This window comes from Rhinolophus hipposideros, assembly GCF_964194185.1.
Source record: "Rhinolophus hipposideros genome assembly, chromosome: 16".
Taxonomy (NCBI): domain Eukaryota; kingdom Metazoa; phylum Chordata; class Mammalia; order Chiroptera; family Rhinolophidae; genus Rhinolophus; species Rhinolophus hipposideros.
The window spans coordinates 55410799-55424282 of record NC_138062.1 but is presented as its reverse complement, the minus strand read 5'-3'; the positions used below and the strand labels follow the sequence as shown (position 1 = coordinate 55424282).

Genomic DNA, 13484 nt, shown 5'->3' with positions numbered 1-13484 from the left:
GAAGGTCCCTTTTGCTCTATGTGCGTATGTGTTTCAGGGGGGAGATCTGAGTCCACCTGCTCTGCCTTTCTGTAGGGTTGAAGCTGCCCTCCCGGACCTGGTCTCCACCGTTCGAGTCGGAGGGTTCTCAGAAGCACAACCAGAGCGAGTACGAGGAGTCTGGCGGCGAGTGCTGCTCCTGCCCGAAGACTGACTCTCAGATCCTGAAGGAGCTGGAGGAGTCATCGTTCAGGAAGACGTTTGAGGATTACCTGCACAATGTGGTTTTCGTCCCCAGGTCAGTCCTCATTGGCTTGGGGTCGGGGTCGTGGCCTGGGGAACAAGATAAAGTGGAGGTCCAGACGGTGGGCAGAGTCCAGGCTGAGTCTCTTCCCAGGATGGAGGGAGAGATACAGGAAGCTTATCAGGAAGGCCAGATGTTCACCAGAAAAGGAGGAAACTTAAAAACCCCAGCATTTGCTTCCTGACTTCTCCAGAACTCTTTACCCCAGCCTCTGTCTCCATCCGAGTTCTGGTACATAGCCTGTAAGACTACTGAGGCCGGTCCTGAGACAGGCCTGCCCAGCCCAGGCTTGACGTATCACCACGTCTCAAGCTCAGAGCATTCTCTTTTTAAAAAATCTGTGTAACCTTCTCATCCTTCTGGAACTTTCCATAGCATCTTCAAAGCCCGGAGACGACTCCTATTTAAATATGTTCAGTTTCTTTTAGTGAGTGAAAGGACTTCTTGATGTATATCTGATTCACCAACAAGGTTTGCAGTGAAAATCACTCTAGGCTTTTCATCTCTCTTTACTTTTCCTGCAAGCAAAGACAGTTAGGTAAAAAGGTTTCTGTGGGTCCCAGGTTGTTTCCGCGCTCTCACGGCCTCAGCTTACTCATCTATAAAATGGAAACAATAACAGTTTCTATCTCTTAGAAAGAGATTGGCCTCCCCCCTCGATGCCAATAGCACCGTCTGCATCATGTAGTTCATGAGTCTTTCAGCCACCCACTGAAGCAGGTGCCATCGCCCTTAGGTGGGTCCGAAGCCTGCATTTCTGAGCTGATGAGTCACTCGCCACAAGTCATGGCAGTAAAGGTGTGAGGTGGGCTTTGAGCTGCCTCCTGCCTCTCCACCCTTGACCTCTGGGCGTCCCTCTTAAAGACTTCAGCAGATGGCTACCCAGAAATGTCTGACACAACTGGCTGTTTCAAAAGTAGATCGAAACCCCAGAAGGTTTACGTTGGGATAAAACAAGATTCTAAAACTATCTCTTCACACGCCCATCGTTCCTCATCCGAGTAGATTAGCCGTTTCCTCAGAACCATCAGCATGTAACATTTCTTTCATTTTTCTTTCTTGCATTGCCTCCCGCTCCCACCCCATGACACTGAACCCAGAAGAGCACACTGAATGGCACACCCCAGGCATTGAGGCAGTTACTGTTTTACCTGCTAAAAACAAAACGCTGTCGGACTTGGGGAAATGGCTGAGTCGGTTGTGATGTTTAAATTGAGTCGAGCTTGATATCCTAGGGGAACCCCAGATCTCTGGCTAGGTCTCTAGGGCATATTTTCTCTGTTTCCCCCCCCCCGTTCTTGCACCTGCTGGGGAAGATGTAGTTCAAATGATGGGGAAAAGTGGTCCATGGGCGCTCTTGGGCTGCTTGGACAGAATGTGGCTTCCAGGGTGTCAGAAGCAAGAGGTCCATCTGAAGAAGTTCTATCTGTCCTCAAAGCAGTTGGTTTTGTTTTCGTAGAAAATCCTCTTCAGGCCCTGGTGCTGAGGACAGTAGGCATGACTCACCTGTGGGACGTCCGTGTGGCCCCGGTACTGGGCGCAGGGCCGCACTGGGAGCATGTTGTGTGCCTTTGCGACCCCAGGGGCTTCTGTGGCTTGATGCATGTCATGGGCTGCTCTGCCGAGACCAGGCGCTTCACAAATCCATACGTTAAATGCCTTCGCCCTGAGATGGCATCTGGGCACGAATGAGGGGAAAAATCATAACTAACACACTCTTACTAAAACAGGATCAAGGGGCTGCTTCCTGGGCACCTGCCGGATGCCACACGTTTCCCCGCTGCATTCGCTCACTCAGCATTTATCGATGCCTGCTGTGTGCGCACAGCTGTGGCCAGCGCCCAGAGTCTAAACCACGTGGGGCAGGCAGTGGGGAAAACTGACCAGGACACAGAACATTTTCATTGGGGATGACAGGTGCAGGAATACACGTGTAAGCCAGGTGTGCTGCTCCCCTTTGAAGGAACTTCCTTTGTTCTTTTAAGAGACAGGGTGGTCCTGGAGGAGAGGACTGTGAGAGATCTGAGGGAAAGTCAAGGTGATGGGACCCGTCACGGGCTCTTGGGAAGAACAGGAGGCCGGACAAGAAAGGCAGGGCAGGGCCATGCAAAGAGATGCTTTATTTTACTTTTATGGAGATATAATTGACATTTAACATTATGTTAGTTACAGGTGTACAACCTAACAATTCGTTATTTGCATCGATTGCAAAATGACCAGCACAGTCTAGTGAACGCCAGTCACTTCACAGTCACAGATTTCTTTTTCCTTTTGAGAACTTTTAAGATCTACTTGCTTGGCACCTTTCAGACGTGCATGAACTATAGTCACTGTGCTGTACATGACAGCCCCAGGGATTATTTATTTTATAACTGGAAATTGTGCCTTTTGATCCACTTTACCCATTTTGCCCACCCCTGTGATTTTATTCTTTAAGTAGTGTTTATTTATGTATTTATTTATTTATTTTCAGGCATACGTGTGTGGCCCCAATCTGCCCTCTAGTGGCCATTCAGAAGATAATCGTGTAGAAAAGAAAGGTCTAGAAATCAGAGACTGGTCCAGACTAGTTTCTTGATCTCAGATGTTAACACCAGGGACCGACTCTTTCTCAGGTGTGGGGACAGCCCTGTGTGTTGTAACATGCTGAGTACCATCCCTGGTCACTACTCACTCTCTGCCAGCCGCACACCTGTCCCCCAAATTGTGACAACCCAAATGTCTCCAGATAGGCCCCGTGTCCCTGTGGTGGTGGGACAAGGGGCAGAATCGCCCCCTCTTGAGAACCGCTGATCGCTGATCGAGTGTGAAGGTGTGGGATAGTAAAGTGCTGTGTGTGGAAGGAGAAGGATCAGTTGATGTTTGGTCATGGGGGTCTTGCATGATTTCTTTGTGGCCTTTCGGTGTACAATCTTTTTGGTATATACATATTTTGCCTGTTCCATGAGATCATTTTGCGTCCTCAGTTGGTCAGATACCAATTTCTCAGTAGTTATTTATGGGACACCAGCGCTTGATCATTTTTGCAAGGCCTACTTGTGGCTGTATAGACATGTTTGAGTCTTGCTAATATGGGTATATCTTTGCTTTGATACCTTTGGTTTCCATCTGAGAATGCCATTGCTCTTTTCATACAAAAAGACCACACGAAATCTTAATGAGTACCCCCAAAGTAGGGTTTGTTTTCTGACCACACGTTTTTCTGACTACAGTGCAGTAAAAACTAAAAGTTGACTTCAAAAGTTTGAATAGAAATTCTACTTCCATCACTTGGATATCTGTTGGGTCAAAGCAGAAATGGAAACTTTCATTCAAGTCCATTTGGAAAATAATGGAAATGTGAATATCACATACCTTAACTTGTAGAATATTGCAAAGATGACCTTTTATACAAATTAGTAGACTTAATGGTTTTGTAAATTAAGAAAAAAAATGTAAAACTATAAATGTATTAAGGAGGGAGAGGAAAATCAATCTGGCTAAACTTGTAATTAAAATCAAAGGGGGAAAACCACAAATAACTAGAAGTAAAAAAGTGATATAAAACTGGGGCCTAAGGAAGATTTTAATATGTTGACTTCATCTGGACAATCCCGTGCTATTCAATTTGAAACTTTCAGCTGGGAAATTTATCTTGTCTGGGCTGATTCAAGAAGAAGTAGAAAAAATAAATATTCTAATAACCTTGAAAAAAGACTGAAAAAAGGTGTCAGTTAAGTGCCTCAAAAAAAAAAAACACAAAAAACAACAAACAACAAAAAACAAAAGCTCCTGAGCCCAGAGAGTGTGACAGATGAGTTCTTTTGAACTTTGAAAGAGCAACTACTTCCTGTAATACAGAAACTTTTCCAGAGCATAGAAATCTATGGAAATCTTCCCAGTTCATATTATGAAACTAATATAACACCCCTTAGCAGAACCTGAAAAAATGCATTATTGAAAGAAAACCCAGGATCAGCTAATATGGGACTTTAGATCTAAATGTCCCAACTAAAGCACTGTGCTGGCAATATTGTTTATATCAGAAGTGCAAAGATGGTTTAAGATCTGGAGCTCTTGATAATGTAACTGAATTCATCAAGAGATCCAGTAAGGAAAATCATATAATAATTTCGTTTGATAATGTTAATTAAAAAAATTCTAATTTCGAGAAAGGGAGGAAAAAGGCAACAAGACAAATATGACCCAGATGAAACTAACAGTCAGCTTAACATCATTTAAAAAACTATTCCTGTTAGAGTTGGAGCCCAATGTCATCATTCCTAATTAACATTTTTGCGGGTAGCTAGCCAGTGCAGTTAGGTACAAAACAGAAATTAGAATTTCAAAGAATGGATTGTGGGAAATAAAATCATTGATATTTGCAGGTAATCTAGTGCAAGGCTGGACAAACACTGGCCTGTGGCCTGTTTTGTCAATGATGTTTTTTTGGAATGCTACCACACCCATTTGTTTCCATTGTGTCTAGGGCTGCTTTCTAGCTACAGTGGCTTGAAAGCCATTGAAGGTTGAGTAGTTGTGACAAAAGCCACATGTCCTGCAAAACCCAAAATATTTACTACCTAGCACTTAACAGGAAAAGTTTGTTGACCTTTTTCTTGGTGTGTTCCTTGAAAACCCAAGAAAATCAACTATGGAACTCTTAGAATGAGAGTTTGGCGAAGTAGGGACAATATAAATAAACAAAAGCCAATGGATATACTGGAAATAATTGGGATACACAACTGGAAAAGATCTCTTTCATAATTCCCATAAAACCGTAGTTACCCCATCTAGAATTACCTGTAAAGGAAAATTTTGAAAATTTGCTGAGATATAAAATTGTACAGATAAATAGGAAAGACTGTTTTAGATCCTTTAAAGGAAGCTCACTGGCGAACAGCAAATTGGGTAAATTGTCCAACACGATCGATAAAGGGTTAATATCCTTAGTGAATGGACAGCACAGGAGCAGGAATGAGGAAAGCAGTAGAACTTCCTGGAAAAATAGGATAAGGGTGGACCATTGCCTAGAGAAACACAAAAGAACTAATACAGGAAAGAAAAGTTCGCACCGACCAGAACAAAGAGCTACCAGTGAAACAGTAGTGTGATGCCTTTTTAAAAAGTCTCTCAAGTTGAAAATCTGAAAAAACGAAACCCTGCTAATCACTCAGTGTTGATGAGGTGCGGTGTCACGGCCCCCTGCTGAGAACAGGTCAAGGTAAAGTTCTGGAGAGCAATTTAGCCGTCTGTGTTAAGATGCATAACCTAGTGATTTCTCTTCTGGGGGTCGACTTTCAGGACCTAATAAGACAATCAGACAAAGTCAAAGCAATAGTTATAGTAGCAAAAAGAACAGGAAACACTCATATTAAAAATATAGGAGGATGGTTAACTAAATTGTGCTCATGGATTCATTGGAGTATTTTACAGTTTTCCAAATTTTCTGCATTGAGCATGAGCTTCTTTCAAAATGAGGAGGGGAAACCTCGCCTCACGTTGAAAAAGAAAAAAAAAAACCCATAAATTCTGCCCTACCTTAGACATTATATTTTAAAGAAAATGTTTAATGAATGCTTCTAATACAAATGAATGAAATGGGTTATAAAACTAGCTTGATCCTCATCATAGTCATGCAGGATATTTCTAGGAAAAAGTTGCCCACAGGAAACAGTGGGCAGTGGAATGATGAGTAATTTGAATTTTCTTTATACTTTTTTTTTGTTTGGTATTTCTAAACTTTAAGGCTATCAACATGTATTCTCCTTCTCCTTCTCCTTCTCCTTCTCCTTCTCCTTCTCCTTCTCCTTCTCCTTCTCCTTCTCCTTCTCCTTCTCCTTCTCCTTCTCCTTCTCCTTCTCCTTCTCCTTCTTCTTCTTCTAAAGAAACTTTATACTCATTTTTTTTTTTAAATTGGGGAATATTGGGGAACAGTGTGTTTCTCCAGGGCCATCAGCTCCAAGTCGTTCTCTTTCAGTCTAGTTGTGGAGGGCGCAGCTCAGCTCCAAGTCCAGTTGCCGTTTTCAATCTTAGTTGGAGGGGGCACAGCCCACCATCCCATGTGGGAATTGAACCGGCAATCTTGTTGTTCAGAGCTCATGCTGTAACCAACTGAGCCATCCGGCCGCCCCATAACATTTATTTCTTAATATAGCTTTTTAAGGGGAAGAAAGTGGGCCAACTGCATTGGCATTTTTTGGGGTTATCCATACTGACCTGAGTGGTAAGAATTGAAGTTGAATCACTCTAATTACACAGGTGCCCTAAATGGTTGTAAGCATTAGAAGATACGTTTCTCCTGTTAAAACTGATGGAGTTGGTCAGTAGCTTGGGCCATTGGGAAAATACCATTTGGCAGGGCTTCCTGAAAAACTTGACTCTTACATGCTTTTGGCATATTATTTTTCACACTGAACTTGGGTGGCCTGTTACTCTGCAAAATGAAAACCTGAAATCAAGCATGTTGAGAGCAATATGGGTGTGTGTCTATGACAATGGTCCCGGAGTCCCAGCCCTCTCGGGATGGGCCTGCCCTGACTTACAATGCTGTCAAGGGCATCTTGAAAGCTGTCCTGGGTTGTAATTCCTGGCAATATGCACTGTAATCCACCTGCCCTCTCGCAGCCCACTGCACCAGTCTTTCATTTTAAGCCTCTGATTCTCCAGCAGCATTTACATAAAGATGGCAGGTGCGTGACCATGTATGTCCTGCTGTCGTGACAGGCCGTCGAGGAAACGCAGAGCCCTTGGTGACGTGGGAAATGGGACAACAGTCATGCCCACGGCTGCGGGTTTCCCCAATATCTCCTCGACCAGCACGCCCACGAGCTTGGAGGAGCACCGGCCCTTCGAGAAAGTAATGAACAAAGAGTCACTGGTCATCTCCGGCCTTCGCCACTTCACCGGCTATCGCATTGAGCTGCAGGCTTGCAACCAAGATTCCCCTGAGGAAAGGTGCAGCGTGGCGGCCTATGTCAGTGCCAGGACCATGCCCGAAGGTGGGTCGGCACATCACAGGCCGGGAGACCCATGCCCACAGAGGCGAAGTCCTCCACCCCCTTTAACTTACTTGCCTTTACCATTTTTTATTTATCTTTAGTTTTTTCCACCTTTACTGAGATACAATTGACATAGAACATTGTGTAAGTTCCTGTAACACAGTGTCCAACACGTTGACTTGATACCCTTGTATGTTGCAGTCTGATTATGCTGCCCACAAACCCATAGCGTCGGTAACATTTCCATCGCCTCACATCATGACCAGTTGTTTTTTCATGGAGAGAACATTTAAGTTCTACCCTCGTGTACAATGCAGTGTTATTAACTATAATCACTGTGTCGTCATTAGATGTCCAGAAAGTGTTCACCTTATAACTGGAAGTTTGTACCTTTGGAACAACATTTCCCCATTTCCCCCACCACCCAGCCTTGGTAACCACCATTCTACTCTGTGTTTTTGAGTTCATCTGTTTTAGATTCTACATCTAAGTGAGATCAGGCAGTATTTGTCTCTCTGTCTGACTTATTTCACTGAGCATAATGCCCTTAAGGTCCATCCAGGTTGCCTTTATTATTTTTTACATACACAGCCATTATATAAACATTAGAAAAATACACACAAACCATAAGAAAAATAAAGTAAAATTAAGAAACACATATATGTAGGGTATTAGTCCAGAGAAACAGAACCAACAGAATGTGAGATAGATAGACAAACAGACAGATATGTGGGCAGTCCCATATGGTGATCCTTACATGTCTGTTCTCCAACGAGGGAAATGGAGAATAGGAAAATGTAACCAGCTCGATGTCGCTAGCTGGTAAACGGTAGAAGTGGGATTCGATCCAGGGGTCACGTCCCTGCCTCTAACCTCTAACCACTGCTTCTTACAGCCAAGGCAGATGACATTGTGGGCCCCGTGACCCATGAAATCTTCGAGAACAACGTCGTTCACTTGATGTGGCAGGAGCCGAAGGAACCCAATGGTCTGATTGTGCTGTACGAAGTGAGCTATCGGCGGTACGGCGATGAGGTAAGACCTTCGACACCTGGGCATGAGCCTTCACGGCTGTCGTTGGTACCTCCTTCCTCTCCTTAAATTCTGGCCCACACACTTCTCAGTGGATGCTTCATTGTCAGGACTCAAAACCTTGATACATAACTTTCCAGAGGTATGAGTCAGAAATGCTAATCCACAAACATTTCTGTCAGCTGTTTCTTACTTTGCTTTCCGGCTTTGTCCTACGATTTGAGCGATGGCTGCCTGAATGTGTCTTTCCTCACATTCCTCACTTTCCTCACTCTTTCCTCACATGACAGGAGGCTCATCTCCTTTGGAGAGAGTTATCTGAATCTGGTAATACATCACCTAAAACCTTAATAAGTGACTTTTTATTGGGTGAAGGGTGAACACCAATTCGCACAAGACAGGAGATCTAAGAACAGAAAGGAAGTGAAGCTTATCCCCAGGGCTCGCTGGTGCCCATGCATGTGAAGTGCTTTGCATACAATATCTCATTTTTAGTATTTGATCGCATCGAAGATGGGATGAGAGGCTGTGTTATTTTTATGGACCACTAAGAAACAAAGAGATGCAACCATGTCTAACTGGAAGGTGACGTTGCTTATAAGATGTGTTCCAATTTTAGAAATGTCAGAATGTGAAAATGTTATGCCTCTTGGGACTGATGAAGTGCAATAACTCCTCAGAATAACCCAATGACCTTGGTATTGAGGTGTCCAGAATTTAAGTTGTGTCCAAGGTCCTAAGAATAGAGTTAGGATTCAAACCCCAGCCCACCTGATGTTCGAGTCCAGGATTTGTCAGTAAAAGGGCCAGATAGTACCCATGTTTGACTGCAGCCAGATAGACTGTTGCAAATACTCAGCTCTGCTATTATAGTTCAAAAGCCACTATCTAGATCACATGTAAATGAATGGGTGTGGTTGTATGCCAATAAAACTTTATTTACAAAAACAAGCAGTGGGCCAGATTTAACAAAACTGTCTGATTTCCTGGAACTCTGGTGATCCTGTAACCAGGTGGGCACAGCATGGCTTTCCCAAGCCAGGAAGGACAGGTGGTCTCCGTCTGTTTACCCTTCTGGGACCAGATCTGCTCTTAATGCCCAAATATTCAGCTCTGACAATGATTTAGAACTGAAATCAGCAAAGTATGGCCTGTGGGCCAAATCTGGCCCGAGGCCCATTTTTATACAGCCTGCAGAGAGTTGTAAAAAGAAACAAAGAAGAATGCACATGAAAGTGAGTCCAGTGGCCAAGCTAAGCATCAGTATGGGAGGGGACTTCTCAGGAGTGCATAAAGGGAGCCATGTCCCATTGGGGACCATTTTTGCGAGACTGATTAATGTCTTATCCTGTATGTATTAATCTAATATATACTAAGAAAATAATTCAAATTTGGGGTGGGGGCAAAGTTTTATGCATAAGATTTCCTTTTCTTTCCTTTTTAAAAGATTTTTATTAAAATATACTAACATAAAATATTATGTCAGTTTCAGTTATATACCATAGTTACTAAACATTTATATACCGAAAGAAGTGATCACCATGATAAGTTCAGCAACCATATGACACTGTACCAGCTATCACAATATTATTGACTGTATTCCCCATGCTGTACATTATGTCCCCATGCCTTATTTGTTTTATACCTGGAGATTTGAGTCTCTTATTTCCCTTCATCTTTTTTCCCTCCTTTTTAAAATTTTCAGTTAAACAGTTGACATTCAATGTTATTTTATATTAATTTCAGGTATTCAGCATAGTGGTTAGACATTTATGTAATTTAAGAAGTGATCCCCCAACCAGTCTTGTATCCACCAGGCATTATGCATAGTTATTACCATATGATTAACTATATTCCCTGTGCTTTACTTTACAGCCCCATGACTATTTTCTAACTACCAGTTTATACTTCTTAATCCCTTTACTTTTCTACCCAGTCCCCCAACTCCCCTCCCATCTATCACCCCAATAAATCTAGTGCCCATCTGACTCCATACATTGTTATTATAATTCTTGACTGTATCCCTTATGCTATACCCCACATCCCCATGACTACTGTGTGACATCCAATTTGTACTTCTTAATCCCTTCTTCTTTTTCACTCACCACCCCAACCCCTTTCCATCTGGCAACCATCAAAATGTTCTCTGTATCTATGACTCTGTTTTTGTTTTCTTTGTTTATTTTGTTCTTTAGATTCCATATATAAGCAAAATCACATTGCATCTGTCTTTCTCTGTCTAACATACTCCACTCAGCACAATACCCTCCAGGTCCATCCATGACGCTGCAGATGGCAAGAACCCATTCCCTTCCTTGGCTGAGCAATATTCCATTGTACATATGTACCACCTCCTCTTTATCCATCCTTCCATCAGTGGGCACCCAGGCTGCCTCCACATCTTGGCCATTGTAAACAATACTGCAATGAACATATACTGGTAGATGAACACATCCCCTTGAAGTAGCGTTTTGGGTTTCTTGAGGTAAATACCCAGAAGTGGGATTCCTGGGTCCTTCTTTGTCTCTTGTTATAGCCTTTGTTTTAAAGTCTATTTTGTCTGGTATAAGTATTGCTACTCCAGATTTTGTTTGTTTTTATTGTTTCCATTTTCATGAAATATCTTTTTCCCATCCCTTTACTTTCAGTCTCTGTGTGTCTTTCAATCTGAAGTCCTTTATAGGCAGGATATTTAAGGGGTTTGTTTTCTTATTCATTCAGCCACCCTATGTCTTGTGTTAGAACATTTAATCCATTTACATCGAAAGTAATGTTGAGAGATATGTAGAATTGCCATTTTATTATTCATCTTTTTTGTCTTGTTTTCCTATTTCTTCTTAAAGAAGTCCCCTTAACATTTCTTGTGATACTGGTTTGGTGTTGATGAACTTCTTCAGCTTTTTCTTGTCTTGGAAGCTCTTTATCTCTCCTTCCATTCTAAATGATAGCCTTGCTGTGTAGAGTACCCTTGGTTGTAGGTTCTTGTTTCTCATCACTTTGAATATTTCATGTTAATGCCTTCTGTTCCTGCAAAAGTTCTGTTAAGACATAAGCTGACAATCTTATAGGAGCTCCCTTGTAGGTAACTAACTGCTTTTCTCTTGCTGCTTTTAAGAGTCTCTCTGTTTTTAACCTTTGGCATTTTAATTATGATGTGTCTTGGTGCTGACCTCTTTGGGTTCATTTGGTTTGGGACTCTGCATTTCCCGGGCTTGTATATCTATTTCCTTTGCCAGGTTAGGGAAGTTTTCTGTCATTATTTTTTCAGATAGGTTTTCAATCCCTTGCTTTCTCTCTCCTCCTTCTGGTTACCCATATAATGCGAATGTTGACCCAGAGGCCCCTTAAACTATCCTCATTTTTTTGTATTCTTTTTTTCTTTTGTTGTTCTGATTGGGTGTTTTTTGCTACCTTTTCTTCCAAATCACTGAATTCAGTCCTCTGCTTCATCTAGTCTCCTGGTAATTCCTTCTAGTGCATTCTTCTTTTTAGTTATTATATTTTTTATTTCTGACATTCTTTTTTTATGTTTTTTATCTTCCATTTTTATGTTTTTATCTCTTTGTTGAAGTTCTCCCTGATATCATTGAGCATCCTTATAACCAGTGTTTGGAACTCTGCATCTGGTAGATTGCTTGTCTCTATTTTGTTTAGTTCTTTTTCTGGAGCTTTGTTCTTTTCTTTTATTTGGGACCATGTTTCTTTGTCTGCCCATTTGGCTGCCTTCCTGTGTTTGGTTCTATGTATTACGTAGGGCTGCTATGTCTCCCCTTGTTAGTAGAATGGCCTTAAGTAGTAGGTGTTGTGGGGCCCAGTGGTGCACTCTCCCTGATCACCTGAGCTGGGTGCTGTAGGTGGGTCCCTTGTGTGGGTTGTGTGTGTCCTCCTTTTGTGGTTGAGACTTGGTTGCTGTGTGCATATAGTGGGAGGGATTGATTTTTGGGCTGACTGGTTTTGAGGACTGGTTGTGACTACAATGGAGGAGCTGTTGTGTAGGGACTGACCCTACAAAGCAGGATTTGCTTTAGTAGGGCTCTGGTGTCTGCTCAGTTTGCCTTTTGGGTGTGTTGTTCTTGGAGGTGACCGAATGATGCTTTGGATTGGGTCCAGTGAAGTTGGCCACGTGGCATGCCAGCCCTAGGGCCTCTTGGGAGGGGCTCCGCTGCAGGCCAAGTTCAGCTGCAGCCTGTGCCCTGCCCAGGGCCACCTGGCATGAGCTACAAAACAATCCACCTGTGCTAGGCTTGGAGGTGCCTTGAGAGGCCAAGCTGCGAGCAAACCAAGGTCGGCTGCCACCAGTGCTGGGTTTGGGGCTGCTCTGCAAGAGGTATGGGACATACTGAAGCCAGATGCTTCTTGTTTGGGGTTTGTGAACCTTTGAGAGATTTTAGGAAAGTCTGCAGCCTGAGCCAAGATGAACCACTGGAAGCAGCTTGGGTGGGCCTGAAATTTGGTGAGGTGGTGTCTCAGGTAATCACCAGGGCAGAGCGAAGAGTGTTAGCCAGCTTGATGGAGACTCAGATATGGCAGCAGCCTGGGTCTGCCCACCAGGAGGGGGGAGGGCTCAACAAAGAAATAATGGCTTCCCTCAGCTCCTCCATCCAGGGAGAAAGCTGCCCCTCCAGCCCTCACTCTGAAGCTAGATAAATCAATTCTTCCCTGTATGTTCCTGGTACCTTTCGAACAGCTGCTGCTCCAGCGCTGGAGCTCAGAGTGATTGAGTCCATCAGTGAATAAGTACATATGCAAGCCCTTTGAGAGGAATGCTTCGGACTCTAGCCACCCTCTGTCTCACTCAGCCACAATCTCTGCTAGTTTTCACAGCCAGAAGTGTGGGGACTTCTCTTCCTAGCACTGGAACCCCGGGCTGGGGTGTTTGGTTTGGGGCTGGGACCCCTCGCTTCTCAGGGGGGACCACTGCAGCCGAGATATCCCTCCCGATTTTTAACGGTCACACATGGGTGTGTGACAAGCCCATTCCGTGTCTCTGCCCCTCCTATCAGTCTCGAGGTGGCTTCCGTATGTCTTTAGTTGTAGGGTTTCAATTCAGCTAGACTTCAGGTGATTTTCAATCTATGCATAAGATTTTCATCACTAGCAAAAAGTGCAAGCCACTTGGTGTCTGTCCATTGGAGAATGGGTACATGGAATATGGTATATTCATAAAAATGGGTGGATGTACAGCCTTT

General features: G+C 43.4%; 1 protein-coding gene across 1 annotated transcript in view; it reads left to right on the top strand.

Moving 5' to 3' along the window:
- The window catches only part of INSR (insulin receptor), a 125701-nt gene that overhangs the window by 92678 nt on the left and 19539 nt on the right, over positions 1–13484 (top strand). Inside the window, exons 10-12 of the mRNA XM_081076009.1 lie at positions 76–277; positions 6989–7263; positions 8159–8298. Coding sequence (XP_080932135.1) covers positions 76–277; positions 6989–7263; positions 8159–8298 — 617 coding nt within the window. The remainder of the gene's footprint in view (positions 1–75; positions 278–6988; positions 7264–8158; positions 8299–13484) is intronic.